This window comes from Neoarius graeffei, chromosome 14, assembly GCF_027579695.1.
Source record: "Neoarius graeffei isolate fNeoGra1 chromosome 14, fNeoGra1.pri, whole genome shotgun sequence".
NCBI lineage: Eukaryota > Metazoa > Chordata > Actinopteri > Siluriformes > Ariidae > Neoarius > Neoarius graeffei.
Genome location: NC_083582.1, coordinates 56,375,304 through 56,390,609, shown reverse-complemented (window position 1 = coordinate 56,390,609; position 15,306 = coordinate 56,375,304). Strand labels below are relative to the sequence as shown.

At 43.6% G+C, this 15,306-nt stretch overlaps 1 protein-coding gene and 1 pseudogene across 3 annotated transcripts in view; one reads left to right on the top strand and one right to left on the bottom strand.

The window, feature by feature from the left end:
* The first annotated feature begins 5,119 nt into the window (after window positions 1–5,119).
* LOC132897636 (zinc finger BED domain-containing protein 5-like) lies at window positions 5,120–6,290 on the top strand (annotated as a pseudogene).
* Window positions 6,291–10,048: 3,758 nt separating this feature from the next.
* fasn (fatty acid synthase) overlaps window positions 10,049–15,306 on the bottom strand; it is a 34,231-nt gene continuing 28,973 nt past the window's right edge. For 2 of the 3 annotated variants that reach the window (XM_060940080.1, XM_060940082.1), the window contains 6 exons: window positions 14,838–15,026; window positions 14,494–14,721; window positions 13,569–13,780; window positions 13,376–13,474; window positions 11,634–11,885; window positions 10,049–11,536 (listed from right to left, as the gene is read on the bottom strand). In XM_060940080.1, the coding sequence (XP_060796063.1) occupies window positions 11,399–11,536; window positions 11,634–11,885; window positions 13,376–13,474; window positions 13,569–13,780; window positions 14,494–14,721; window positions 14,838–15,026 (1,118 nt within the window). In that variant the 3' untranslated portion in view covers window positions 10,049–11,398. The remainder of the gene's footprint in view (window positions 11,537–11,633; window positions 11,886–13,375; window positions 13,475–13,568; window positions 13,781–14,493; window positions 14,722–14,837; window positions 15,027–15,306) is intronic. The other variant, XM_060940081.1, reaches the window with a different exon arrangement.

Below are 15,306 nucleotides of genomic sequence, written 5' to 3'. Positions count from 1 at the left end.
GGTGACGTGGCCTCTGGTGTTGTTTTATTTTGTTTGGGGGGTCCTCCCCCAGGATAAATATTATAGCCTTCTTACTAAGTATACTGTATTGACATTTGCACAAGGACATACAGTACAAATACATGTAGTTATAGTGAAATTATGCCCTGGAAAAAAATGTGAATAATAGAACGAAGAAAGTGGAACACACAAGGAATAGTGATCATTTTTTCCTTTTATTTGCCTGGACCACCAGTGTCTCCATGGCCCACTTTCGCCGAGTTGCCACATGTTTCAGCCTTGCCCGCTTCTCTCCTTCAGCAGTCGGTTTCTTGGCCTGCTGAGCACTGCAAGTTGCTTGAGAGCCATACTTGCTCTGCTGCTGCTGCTTTTCCTCCTTGTTCACCCTCTGCTGGTGTTTGTACGTGGCTGCTGCAGAGTTAATGTTCTTGCACAATGTTCTGTCCACTTCCCAAACTTCACGTCCTCCCTTCTAAAGAGCTGCATAGCTATCTTCCCCCTGGACATCAGCGTGTACTTGACCGTCTGTATTGCATTAAATGTTTCCACATTCATGTTGCCACTCCTTTGATCAATTACATCATTCATCAGACTAAATGAGGACTCAACTCTAGGTCCATGAAAGATGGAGAGGCAACACTTAACCAGTGCACCCAGGGAGGGGTACTTGTCTGGTTTGTCGAAGACATGACCCCACCACTCCACGATGCTCTCTCCCTCCTTGAAGCTGGGGATGGTCAGGTCAACACTGAACCGCACAAGTTCCCTCTGGATATCCTGGTCTGCTGGCAAGAGGTGCCCCAGCATACCACTCAGCCTGCCGAGATATGGAAGTACCTGCAGCTTTCAGTTCTTTTTAAATCAAGGCTGAATACTTTCTTCTTTGCTGCTGTCTTTTATTAAATCAAATTTGAGACTTAATTTGATTTCTTTCAGCACGGACAGCACTACAAAATGGCGTCTCCACTATACAGTGCCCTATAGAGGGCTACTGCATGACGTCACCGCGCCGCGAGATTTTGTTAGGTGCCATATTGGAAGACCAAGTACATGCACTCAGGGTTCCTACAGGTTTCTTCAAGTGAAATTCAAGGCTTTTTCAAGGCTTTTTAAGACCATTTATACACAAATTCAAGACCTAATTTCGCAGCTTTATCAATATCAATTGAGAAACATGTAAAATAATAATAATAAAAGGTTGTGCTTACTTTCAAATGCGACAGCAGGTCTTTGGCGGTGGAATGCCCCATGAACTGAGAGCCAAGATATCTGGACCTGACCTGTCCCTCGTCCCAGAAGTGGACATGTACATCAAGCTGCTTTGTTTTCATTACTTCACTCATGCTCTCGTCGAACATCAACACAAACGGTGATTGGTTGGCTTTAGACACCAGCTCGTCTTTGATGTGGACCGCGAGACCAAACTTTGCGATGTAGGCTGTCTTGTCGGCACCGCATCTGAAGCTCTGAGCAATATCGGAGTCCGGGAACATACACCTTAACAACTCCGAGATACCCTCGTTCGAATTATAGGACTGATGTTGCGCAATTGTGTGTAGAGTCCACAACACCTCCGCTTTCATTGTTTGTGTAGACCCAAATGTTGTGCGCAGATCTACTCTTGCAGTCGTTACATGAGGGACTACACTAGCAACGGGCTGGCTGGCATTAGCCATGCTAGGTAGTTGATTAACGTTGACCGCCGCTTCGGCTGGCCGAAAAACACTGGCGATGGATGGAAGGCGTTCGCTGTTTCTCTTTCATACATGCTATGTGTTTTGATGATTTCGCGTGCGATTCTAGCTCCTTCACGCCCATTGTGCCGAGTTTAAACGCCCTTTTACACACACAGCAAAACGCCTCGAATACATTGCCATCGACAGGTTTTACCCACTCACGAAATGAAATATGATGCCTCCATGCCTCGTTAAACTTACATTTGCCCATTTTTCCATAGATAGGCCTATATGTAGGCTATAGACTTTTCGTTTATACTTTTAGACTTAATTCTCCAGACTTTCCTTTTACCGCGCGCCAAACAAGTTCAGGGATGTGTGTTCAAAGAACTTTGCCAATGGGGTGTGCGTGCGATAGCATGGTTCCGCCCACAGCTCCAGTTCCGCCACTTATTTACTTACTTAGGCAACCGGTACATTATTTACCAAAATAAATGGCAGTTAAGATATTAAAAAATAATGAGAAATTCTATACGGAGAAATTACATACTGTGCACAGATTTTAAGACCTACACATTAAAATTCAAGGCTTTTTCAAGGCTTTTTAAGGTATTATTTCCAAATTCTTAAATTCAATGCTTTTAAGGCTTTTTAAGACCCCGCGGGAACCTTGTCACAATATAAAACAAAGTACGAGCGAGAGTAAAGTGACACGATGGATGATAATTCTGGTTATGTGAGTACATTACCAGCTGCAGAAAGGGCACGGTATGTGGAGAAACTGGCTGTGATTGATGGGTTTGTCCCATATGATAAGATTCGCGGCAAGGGAGAATGGAAACATAAGGAGGACCTGACACCAATTCTGCCATCTGTTTGCTACCCAGACATTGTAAATTATTTGTTGTTTACACCAGTGCCTACACTGCTGATGACTTGAAGGCCTACAAAGGGCTACAGGCTTACAATTATGTTGTTAGTGGCTTGGTTCGTGATATTACAGCTGTTATTAAGAATAACCTACACATAGTTATGGCCAAGGTAATCTTGTTGATATTTATCTTTTAATAATATATCTTTTCAGTTGAAAAATTAATACTTTTTGTTACTATTAAGGTATCCATAATTTAGGTTAATTTATCCAAATTATACATATGTATTTATGATATATGCCTACACAACAACTATGCTTTATTTATATAATAGGAGGGAGAGCAAGCCCCAAACCATACTAAATTATTATTATTATTATTATTATTATTAAATTGTAGAAGTCTGGGAGGCTTGCTCCTCATACAGTTATCAACTTGGGGCCAATTTAGCATGTTTTAAATCTGAATTTCTTGCGTTTGCTTACCTCAAAGTGTCCGCAGATCATGCACAGACTTATCCATTATATCCACAGTTTTTTGCCAAGTCTCACACAGGTTTCTTTCAAGTCTACTGTTGGGCCAATAAATCATAAATAAAACAGCTCAGATTTGTTTAAGTCGTTTGCCACTCCACTTTATTCTCGTGGGTTCACATACCGCTGCCGTTATTTCCCTCTAATCACGAGTTTGTTGGTCTTCCAAAATGGCGCAGGGTCTGTTTACTTCCGGTTTCGGGTGACGTCAGTGAAATCCCTCTATAGTGAGTAGCGAGCAATTTCGGACACAGGGATTGTCAAAAGACGCGCGCGCCCTCTTTCGAATGCTGACGTAATCAAGCCGGAAGTTTTGTTTGTTTTGATGGCAAATCAGGAAAGTTTGAAAAAAGTAGGAAATTCAGTGGCGGCACGGTGGTGTAGTGGTTAGCGCTGTCGCCTCACAGCAAGAAGGTCCTGGGTTCGAGCCCCGGGGCCGGCGAGGGCCTTTCTGTGTGGAGTTTGCATGTTCTCCCCGTGTCCGCGTGGGTTTCCTCCGGGTGCTCCGGTTTCCCCCACAGTCCAAAGACATGCAGGTTAGGTTAACCGGTGACTCTAAATTGACCGTAGGTGTGAATGTGAGTGTGAATGGTTGTCTGTGTCTATGTGTCAGCCCTGTGATGACCTGGCGACTTGTCCAGGGTGTACCCCGCCTTTCGCCCGTAGTCAGCTGGGATAGGCTCCAGCTTGCCTGCGACCCTGTAGAAGGATAAAGCGGCTACAGATAATGAGATGAGATGAGATGAGGAAATTCAGTCCGATGACACAATCCAGCTTCCAGCGGTCTGGTCTGCACTCTGACTGATGTGTGCACGCTCTGGCCAGCAGGAGAAGAGGCGTGAAATGATGCTGCTTGCCCTTCGCAGCGAGATGTACTCGTCGCTATGGCGTCAATATCAAAGCAGGAGGAGGAGGCGCAAACCGGCGCGAACTGTCTATGGGTGCGACGTGACCTCCTTGCCCTTTGGGTCAATATCAACCCCCCCAATTTTTTTTTCTCATCGGATCTACACGATTCACGTAGGTCACCCATTTTGGTTTCAAAACGGCGAATTTCACTGAAAGGTGAGGGATTTTCATGCATGTATTATGGTCAAAATGGGTCATGGGGTGCTCATTCCACCCCACCTGGTTTTTATAAAATGTAACTGGCTTTCCTTTAAACTTGCCAGAAACACGTAAAGGGGCCAGATCAGCCTTTCCAGGCGCCGTTCCACCAAGTAACAAGCCGCCATTTTCACATCCACGAACATAAAAAACAATCCAACAATATCCTATAGATCGGTGGTTCTCAACACTCTCCCGGGGGGGGGGGGGGGGGCGAGTAGGCTAGGATGAGGGGAAAAAATCATTTTAAAAAATCATGAAAATTCCCATGTCGAAAATGCAAGTGGTTGGACTACTATAACACAGAAATAAATCAACCACACAGTTTCATTTCAAATTTACCAATACAGGGGGTAGTATTTTGAGCCTGTGACGCGATGTCACGTAACTACTAGGCTAGCCTACTATATAAGCATCTGCACATGCGTTGAGCTTCATTCACTCTCGTCTAGTCTCTTGCCAAGTTCGCTTGTGCCAGCACTCGCTAGTCTATCTGTTATCAGTGTTGATATCGATCTACTTTAGGCCTTTACTTCAAACCCAAACAGTCTACTAATACCACAAAAAGTATTTTTAAAGACTATCCCAATCTCAGCCCTAGCTATTTTTTAACTGCTAAGCGTGCACTTAGCTAATAGGGTAAGCCTCTGCCTTTTTCACCATGTTGCAACACATACGACACACGCGATCAAGTCTTCAAATACAGTTGGTATTGCCTGCAAAATTGTTAAACACTTGCATTAAAGAACGTGCATAAGTCCCGTCTGATTAGTCCCCAATACTTGTCTCTTAACATAGCCACACATCCAAATTACAATTCACAAAAATGGAGAGATTTCTAGTGAGGATCAACAAGGCAACCGACGCACCACCAGCTGCAAAAAAGCTTTGAAGGTACGATGAAGCATACCTGCAGTTTGGATTTACAGTCATGGCTGATCTGAGACCTCAGTGTGTCGTGTGTGCCGAGGTGCTAGCAAAAGACAGCATGAAGCCCTGCAAACTTAAAAGGCACCTCGAAACAAAATATGCTGCTATTAAAGATAAACCGGCAGAATATTTTAAAAGAAAGCTTGATGGCCTCCATCAGCAACAGGCAGCCATTTCAGTGCACAGCACTGTGTCTAAACAGTGTTTGGAGGCATCGTATGTAATGGCCAAAAGAATAGCTAAACTGGGTAAACCGCATACAATTGCCGAGACTCTCATTTTGCCGGCCGCACAAGACGTGCAGAATAATGATAGGAGATAGTGCAGCAGCCAAACTCAGTGCAGTACCACTGTCCAATGACACAGTCGCTAGGAGGATTTCAGACATGTCTAATGGCATCAGAGAGCAACTTAGACTATAGAGTTCATAAAACAGAGTCTTTACTACGCACTGCAGCTGGACGAATCCACTGATATTGCTGGGCAGGCACAGCTCCTCGCCTATGTCAGGTATCTGCATGACAAAGCGATTGAGGAGGATGTCCTGTTTTGCCGGCCTCTTCAGTCACACACTACAGGAGAAGCCATCTTCAATGTCCTTGATATTTTTATCCATGAAAATGGTTTGGCTTGGGACCGATGCATTGGCCTATGCACGGATGGTGCACGGGCAATGACGGGCCACGAGCGTGGCCTAGTTGCTCGTGTTCAGCAAGTAGCTCCACTTGTGAAATGGACACATTGTATGGTCCATCGCGAAGCATTAGCTGCTAAAAAAAATGCCGGTTCTCTTTGACTCCGTGCTGAACCAATCCGTGAAAATGACAAATCTAATCAAATCATGGCCGCTAAACTCTCGCTTGTTTGGGGTCCTCTGCCAGGAGATGGGGTCAGGGCACGAACAGCTGCTTCTGCACACTGAAGTTCACTGGCTCTCCAGGGGGTGGGTGTTGCAGCGGTTGTATGAGCTGCGAGAGGAGGTGACATGTTTTTTGACAGAAATCAAATCAGATCTGGTGAAGCATCTGGATGACACTAGGTGGCTTGCGTCTCTGTCCTATTTGGTCGATATATTTGACCGTTTAAATGGCCTCAACCTGTCTCTGCAAGGCCGCGAAACTCATATTTTGCTCCTCGCAGACAGAGTGGACGCCTTCACACAAAAAAATTGACCTCTGGCATGGCCGCATCAGTCGAGGGAACTGCAACATGCAGGCACGTCACATGATTTCTCCTCTCTATTTCAATCAGCGTCTGAGCACCTGTCTGCAACGAGAAAAGAATTTGCAACGTATTTTAAAGAGGATTATCACTCTTTTGCGTGGGTTCGAGATCCATTTGTGTGCACAGCAAACAAGCTGTCAATTGATATGCAGGAACAGCTTACTGAGCTGAAGAGTGACAGTAGGCCATACCTGTCAACTTTGAGGTTTGAAAAAAAGGGATATTTCCCAGATTTTTAACTCAAAATAAGGGAAAATTTCGGAAAGTCATACCCTTCACCAAAAGTGGGTGTGTAGTTGAATGGGGGGCAATTTTCTATCTAGTATTTGTGATTTCCTGTACTCTGGTGCATGTTGGTGATAGCCAAGACCCAAACTCAATATGCTTATGGTTTATAGAGTGCATTTGTGAATAAACTATACATTTATTTTTATTTGCTTTCAGTGGTACCAGTTATTTCCCAAATTAAGGGCTAAAATACGTATCTTATGTTAAAATAAGAAAGGTCATTATATAACCAGTCAATAAATTCAATTCCATTGCAATTTATTATGGTTTTACCATAATCATGGCCTCGGAACACTAGATAGATAGATAGATAGATAGATAGATAGATAGATAGATAGATAAATAAGTAATATAAAATATTAAACCAAGAGTGATTTAAAATGGGTAAGTTTCAGATAGAAAATAAAATAGACAATGAGTGGATAAAACAGTTAATACACCAATTAGTTTACACTAGGCTATTTATGAGGTCTTAGCCAGGACATACTTAATGTAAACATGTGTAGCTTACCTTTGATTATTTGGGAGGCTTTCGTTTTCCCCATGGAAAATTTCTTTGCGAGGGAAGAGTCTGGGAACATTCCAGCCACGCACTTGTTGAAATCATCAAAGAAAGAGAGGCTAATGTTTTTCTTAGCTATTAGCATCGCCATCTTCACCTCAGACCTAATCAGTGTTGCCAGATACTGCTGACGTTTTCCCGCCCAAAATATGTTCAAAACCCGCCAAAATGCACTTGAAACCGCCCAATCTGGCAACACTGGACCTAATCACTTGCTCAGCCTCGCCTCCGGACGGAGTTCTGTAATTACTGATGCCTGAGAGGGCGGGGACGGGAATTCATGGCCCGACTTCCTTCTGTAAACTCCTGTCAGAGGCGCGTCATGAATTCTGGACCTACCGACTTTTTTATATTGTGAAAATACGGGACGTTTATATAATGTGAAAATACGGGATATTTTCAGGAAAATAAAAAAACGGGAAGACAGCGGGAAATAAGTCAAAATAAGGGATTTCCCGGGAAAAACGGGAGGGTTGACAGATATGCAGTAGGCTGAAGGAACTTTTTACCTCCTGCCCTCTTTCGTCATTCTGGGCAGCATTGATGCAGGAATACCCTCAACTCTGTGACGTCGCCTTGAAGATTCTCCCCCCTTTCACGTCCACATATATGTGTGAGGCAGGATTCTCAAAAATGACTGCACTCAAAACAAAATACCGCAATCATGCACAAATCGAGGATGATTTGAGGCTATGTTTATCAGACATTGCACCAAGAATTGAGGATCTTTGCAAGGCAAAGCAGGCTCAGGTCTCACATTAACATCACCTACCTGCAAGCTTCTGTAAAACATGCAGATGATATGCCTATTATTAGGCCTAGTAATAATAATAATAAAGCATAAATTCATATCAGAGGCCTAGTGCCAATTCCCAGTTATAGCAATAGCCTAGTAATGATAATAGGCCTACTGATAATCTCATCTCATCTCATTATCTCTAGCCACTTTATCCTTCTACAGGGTCGCAGGCAAGCTGGAGTCTATCCCAGCTGACTACGGGCGAAAGGCGGGGTACACCCTGGACAAGTCGCCAGGTCATCACAGGGCTGACACATAGACACAGACAACCATTCACACTCACATTCACACCTACAGTCAATTTAGAGTCACCAGTTAACCTAACCTGCATGTCTTTGGACTGTGGGGGAAACCGGAGCATCCGGAGGAAACCCACGCGGACACGGGGAGAACATGCAAACTCCACACAGAAAGGCCCTCGCCAGCCCTGGGGCTCGAACCCAGGACCTTCTTGCTGTGAGGCGACAGCGCTAACCACTACACCACCGTGCCGCCTCCTACTGATAATATTATTAATAATAATAATAATAACAGCAAAACATGTAACCTCATAATTATATAGCTATAGCCTAGTAATGATAATAGGCCTACCACTACTCATAATAATAATAGTAATAATAATAATGCCTGCAAGCTCACATTAGAAGTCTGACACTACTTCCAGTTATAACAATAGCCTCGTAATGATGATAGGCCTACCTACCGCTACTGATAAGTGTGGGCCGCCTAAAAATAATAGTCTATCTATCTATGCAAGGTGGTGTAGGAGGGGTGGGGCCAGTAAGGGGGGGGTGGCGCCTCAACTGCAATGAACCAGCTTTTTTTTTTTTGGGGGGGGGGGGGGCAGCTTACGAACATGACATTGAAGAGATTTTGTCAGAGTTGCTACTTCTGGGTTCGAACCCAACGGCCGACGAGGGCCTTTCTGTGTGGAGTTTGCATGTTCTCCCTGTGTCTGCGTGGGTTTCCTCCAGGTGCTCTGGTTTCCCCCACAGTTCAAAGACATGTGGTTAGGTTAATATGGGACAGCCTTGGGCTGAGGTGCCCTTGAGCGAGGCACCTAACTCCCGATTGCTCCCCAGGTGCTGTTATCATGGCTGCCCACCGCTCTGGGTATGCGTGTGTGCATGCGCGCCTGTGTGTTTTCACTGCTTCAGATGGGTTAAATGCAGAGAGGAAATTTCACAAGTGTGTGATGAATAAAGTTGTGCTTTCTTTTTTTTTTTAATTCTGTTGACTGATCCATTCCATTTTTGTATGGTTATTCCATTGTAACGAACCAGAACCAGCCTCAGCTGTCTCGGGACAGCCAAGAAGGAAAGAAAATAAATCAGGCATATTTTATTCAAAACTTCCACAGGACACAGAGGAAGAAAAAAGTTTCAAATGGATCACTAACAGTGAATTTGCAGAGGTATTGCTGCACAGAGAGCTAGCAGAGCAGCAATCATGATTTCAAAACAAAAAGCTGGATTCTGGACAGGGTGAGTTGGCCCCTTTAAATTGTATACAATTAATTTATTTTTAAACCTAAAATAAGGCATTTATAGATCAGAAATGGGCGGCAAGGTGGTGTAGTGGTTAGCGCTGTCGCCTCACAGCAAGAAGGTCCGGGTTCGATCCCCGTGGCCGGCGAGGGCCTTTCTGTCCGGAGTTTGCATGTTCTCCCCGTGTCCGCGTGGGTTTCCTCCGGGTGCTCCGGTTTCCCCCACAGTCCAAAGACATGCAGGTTAGGTTAATTGGTGACTCTAAAATTGACCATAGGTGTGAATGTGAATGGTTGTCTGTGTCTGCCCTGTGATGACCTGGCGACTTGTCCAGGGTGTACCCCGCCTTTTGCCCATAGTCAGCTGGGATAGGCTCCAGCTTGCCTGCGACCCTGTAGAACAGGATAAAGCGGCTAGAGATGAGATCAGAAATGTTAACAGCTTATTATACTACTTTAATTAAAAACAAACCCCACATACAATTTGACTGTAATTCATTGGCTGTCTTAGAAGATTGTCTAAAGATATCTCTGGACAAAAGACTAAAAATAAACAAGACCCAAGCAAAGATCAATTAGTGATGGTTTTTTAATTGAACTACTAAATAAATACTTCAAAAATAAAGATTACAATAACAATATACAACAAAGCCACATCAGTCATTTGTGCACGAAACACATCAGAGAAGGCATCCCAGTTCGTCATCGACTTGAAGAGAAGTCTCAGATAATCTCCAGAGAGTCACTCTCGGACTGTGTTGCCTTTCTTCATTCCAAATGAAGCAGGGAAACCAATCAGGGTTCATTTGTACAACCAGTACTTCAGTGCAATACTAAATAAAACCCTTCATCCGAACACCATACGGGAAAAGGGAACGGAGTTTTGGGTCAACTGTGGACCTAGCCACAAAGCAAACATACATTTTGCACTAACTATTTACCAATGCTGGCACACTTTGCCGATTTAAGAGAGAGAAAAAAAAAAAAAAAAAAAACAGCGCTGAGCATTTTGGAATCGAGAGACACTGTAGAAACACATACACCTTGCAAATGTATCTAAGGAAAGAATGAAGGAATGTTGGTATAATTCATTTGAAAGTAAAACACAAAACAGCAAGATTTCACTTATCTGCCTGCTGTTATACAGATTAGTACAGAAGCAGCATTCCATTTCAGAAAATACAGTAACTTCAGTAAAAGGTTATCTTGAATGAAGAAAAATTGTGTTCCCATCAGTCTCCGGTAGGCCTTTGGTGCTTTTCAAGAAGCCTTTCTTTTCAGTAAACCATGTACAATACTAACTCGTTCAAAATGTAAAAATCAATCATTCTTTCATAAATCCTCGTGTGTAATCATGGCTCAGGCGCTGATGTGAAAAACATTTTTCCCCCCCTTGTATACTTAGCAATGATAAAACTTTCACCAAAAAGACTTTAACACCAGGATTAAGAAGACAGTGGGGGGGGGGATGTTAATACTAGTAACTGGAACATTAGTAACTTGGTTTGGAATCATCCTGTAAATTTGAACATGTGTACACGTCTGTATCATTAGGTTTATGAAGAGAATATGGCTAAAGGATAATTATGAACTGGTGTGAGCTGATCAGTAGGGTTATATGAAGCCTCTATACCCCTTTAGCAGACCATTAAAGTTGATTTGGACTGGTATCTAGGCACTACTGAAGGTCACGATATTTCAGAAGCCATTTTAAGATAACACAACACTTAAAATTATTTTCTCAATACAAGAACATGAAACACTCATGAATCAGAACATGACCATTTAAAAAAAAAAAAAAAAAAAGTTACATTCCCAGCACAAAAATGTACTGGAGCGCAAAGGCTTTCTCTCATGCAGGATTTGGCCAGACTGTTGTGGTCGGTCAATTGGGGGGGAGAGATGGGAAAGATAATCAAATTTAACCCTCTCTGATGCTAACACGCGGCTCTGCCAGTGAGCCGTGCATGATGTTTGTGATGGACTCCACTCCCGCTCCTTGCAGAAAGGTACGATGGTCACCATCGATCACATGAATTGAAACCTTTCCATCACACACCTGCACGCAAACCATAGGACAATTTGAAATACATATTGCATTGTTTGTGCTTATTATGACTCAAATTATTATACACAAGGGCTTAGCATATATTTACCTCATGCAGTTTGTAGTCAGCTCCTAGTCTGTCTCCGTAGTCATTGCTGACTTTAGCTCTCAGCAGGGTGACATTACCGTGGTATTTGGTAGAAGGGATGTAGCAATCAGCAGCCTTCAGTTTGTAGTAGAATGAAGAGGCAGCGAAATAGAGGGAGTCACGGTTAATGCCCTTATGCCTGGATGTGATCAGATCCACTGTATGGTTCACTCGAGCCTCCAGATCTTTCAAAGGCAGCAATGTTTCCAAGAGCTATAAATGTGGAAGAGGAATACACAGAGCTTAGACGCCAAGTAAACTGTTAGAGCAAAACTGCTCTGTGCAATAAAGCTTACAGTATTGAATGGAGCCAACAAACAAACCACAGTTTTTGTTGAGTTTCAAAGATTTCTGTGGGTGTTTTAACAAATCTGCCATTAGTGTGATCCAAATAAGTAATAATATTGGTCAAAGTAATGCCAATTTAAAAGACAGCAATGTGCAACACTATAATAAACAATATTATCTTAGATTAGATAAAACTTTATTGATCCCTTTGGGAGGGTTCCCTCAGGGAAATTAAGATTCCAGCAGCATCATTACAGACAAACAGAGAAAAGAAATAGAGAAAAACTTCTAGATAAAATAAGTATTTACATATCTCATCTCATTATCTCTAGCCGCTTTATCCTTCTACAGGGTCGCAGGCAAGCTGGAGCCTATCCCAGCTGACTACGGGCGAAAGGCGGGGTACACCCTGGACAAGTCGCCAGGTCATCACAGGGCTGACACAGACAACCATTCACACTCACATTCACACCTACGGTCAATTTAGAGTCACCAGTTAACCTAACCTGCATGTCTTTGGACTGTGGGGGAAACCGGAGCACCCGGAGGAAACCCACGCGGACACGGGGAGAACATGCAAACTCCACACAGAAAGGCCCTCGCCGGCCCCGGGGCTCGAACCCAGGACCTTCTTGCTGTGAGGCGACAGCGCTAACCACTACACCACCGTGCCGCCCGTATTTACATATATAAATATAAAAAGAATAAGATATGGGGAAGAGAGAGGAGAAAAAAAAAAAGGGAAGGGGGCGGGCCAGCAGGAGCGACATTGCACTTTATATTGCACATTGTCCGGTATTGCTTATTGTTAGGCTAGGCTACTGCTCCTTCCTGTCCCCTGTCCTCCTGTTACACCCCCCCAGAGAGGAGTTGTACAGTCTGATGGCGTGAGGGACAAAGGAGTTTTTAAGTCTGTTCGTCCTGCACTTGGGAAGGAGCATTCTGTCACTGAACAGGCTCCTCTGGTTGCTTATGACAGTGTGCAGAGGGTGACTGGCATCGTCCATGATGTTCAGTAGTTTGTGCATAGACCTCTTCTCTGCCACCGTCACCAGAGAGTCCAGCTTCATGCCAACCACAGAGCTGGCCCACCTGATCAGGTTTGTCCAGCCTGTCTTTGTCTCCATCATGCAGCCCTGATGTACTAGCTTGTATTCTGGGATCAATGGATTAATTCAAGCTGTAATGAATGCCTTTTTAACCAAGTTCTAGCAGAAAGCCTTGGTTTTATGAAAATGTCCTTCATGTAATTGTGAAAGTGTTATTTCAGCTTTAGTGCTGCTTTCTGAAACACTATTCAGTCTAAACAGAAGAGAAGCAGATCTTGGATGAAGCCATATTTATTGTTGTGCATATAAAGACCACAGAGATGAAAGGAGGAAAAGCCTGAAGGCAAACTTCCTGTTGCAGTTTACCTGGTTGTACTCAATGCTGGTGAACTGCTGGATGAAGGCACACAGTGCCTCGGTCTCGGCCTCAGACTCCTTGCCGGGCGTCAGCTTGGCCCGGTAGCTCTATTGGTGAAAAAGAAACCGTAAATAAACAAAACAAACAAACAAAGCATCATGTGCGTTTGAAGCATATCATCCACAGAAGAGTGGCTCCCACCTGTGTATGCGCTGCCACATAAGAATGTGAGCCATCAAAAAGGAAGAGGTATTCCACAGGGCAATGAGCTTCCTGAAGCTGAGAGCACATCTCAAAAGCCACACAAGCACCAAAGGAGTAGCCAGCAATGCGGTACGGCCCCTCTGGCTGCGTCTGCCTCACACACTGCACGTAATATGTAGCCAAGTTCTGAATACTATCCAGCGGTGCAGCTACAAAAAAAGCCCCACCACACACCGAGAGAAAAGTTAATTATAGTAGCATAAAACTATTGTACAACAGCAGCACTGGCACTTAAATACCAATTATGTCAGTAATAACTTGATCTCAAAATGGCCAGCTTTAATTTATTACATTAGAATCTGGTTATGTAGTCAATTTCAAAATCCACCCTTTAAGAGCATCAGAGTTATTTAAAAAAAAAAAAAAAAAAAACCACCACACAAGGGGGGTGGGGGTGTCAGATTTCCTGAGAGCAATCTACAAAATATGGCACAGGAACTTCAAGCACCATTGAAACTCAAATGAGGCCACAATTGTACTTTGGTTTGTATAAGAACTGGAATTTAGCCACATTGAAATCCTGTGGTTTGAGAGCATTCACATAAGAATTTAAAGGAGGCGTTATTCGTTGTTCATGGAAGAGTGTCCCAAGATTCCTCTCGAAGCGTTTAGTACCTTATAGGACATCATGCTCTTAATCTTTCTAAGGGACATCACAAAATGTTAATCGTGGGGTGCCAATAATTTTGCAACCAGCATTCTGACAAAATTATACAGTCTCTATACAAGCAATTATGTATACAGGCATTAGATGCTTTGTATGCTTTACTCTGTGCCAATAATTTGAGTTGACTAAAGTTCTGAAGGGCAGTTATGAGCTCAGTCTCACTCTAAAAAGTGGACTCTGCTGTGTTGTCAGTACCTTTGGTGCACTGCAGGCCATAGCATGGCACACTGAGCTTGGCAGTGAGGGTGCGGAAAGCATCGGTAGAGCCCTCGATAGGGTGAATGAGGAACAGCGGCTTTTCTGCACTCTTCACCTCGTTCAAAAAAGCCACTGTGGGACCATCCGGATTTACCAGCAACCTGGTGAGATCAGAATCAAGCAAAGCCTGAGCTCCAGGATGCTTCCCCTTGGATGGTTTATCTGCTGAGAATAAATGTCAAAGAAATCATAATATTTTTTGTTTCTCTTTTTTAGAAATTATAAAAAAAAGGGGGGGGGGGGACGACACTTGAGATGTAGTAGGTACAGTACATGCTTACCCTCAGAGCCTCCTGATTTGCTGGACATCTCACGCAGTTTGTTGATTGTGAGCTGTCGGATGTCCCTCATCGCCATGACAAGGTCATAATCTCTCTCTAGCGTTTGCCTCACCTCAACACCCATCAGCGAGTCCAGACCCAGATCAGCCAGTGAGGTGTCAGGATTCAGGCTGCTTACGTCACGCACACCTACGGCAAGCACAAGTTGTATTATTTAATATAAAGCTAAGGCATAGAGCAAGTTATCCACATAACTAACACACACACACACACACACTTCTAGTGACCTGGAAGTTTAAGACCCCGTCCACACGTAGCCGGGTATCTGCTAAATCAAAGATATTTTTCTACGTTTTGGCCTGTCATCCACATGAAAACACATCAAAAACGAATATTTAAAAAAACTCCGGGCAAAGTGAAGATTTTTGAAAACTCCGTGTATGCCTTTTCGTGTAGACAGAGATAACCG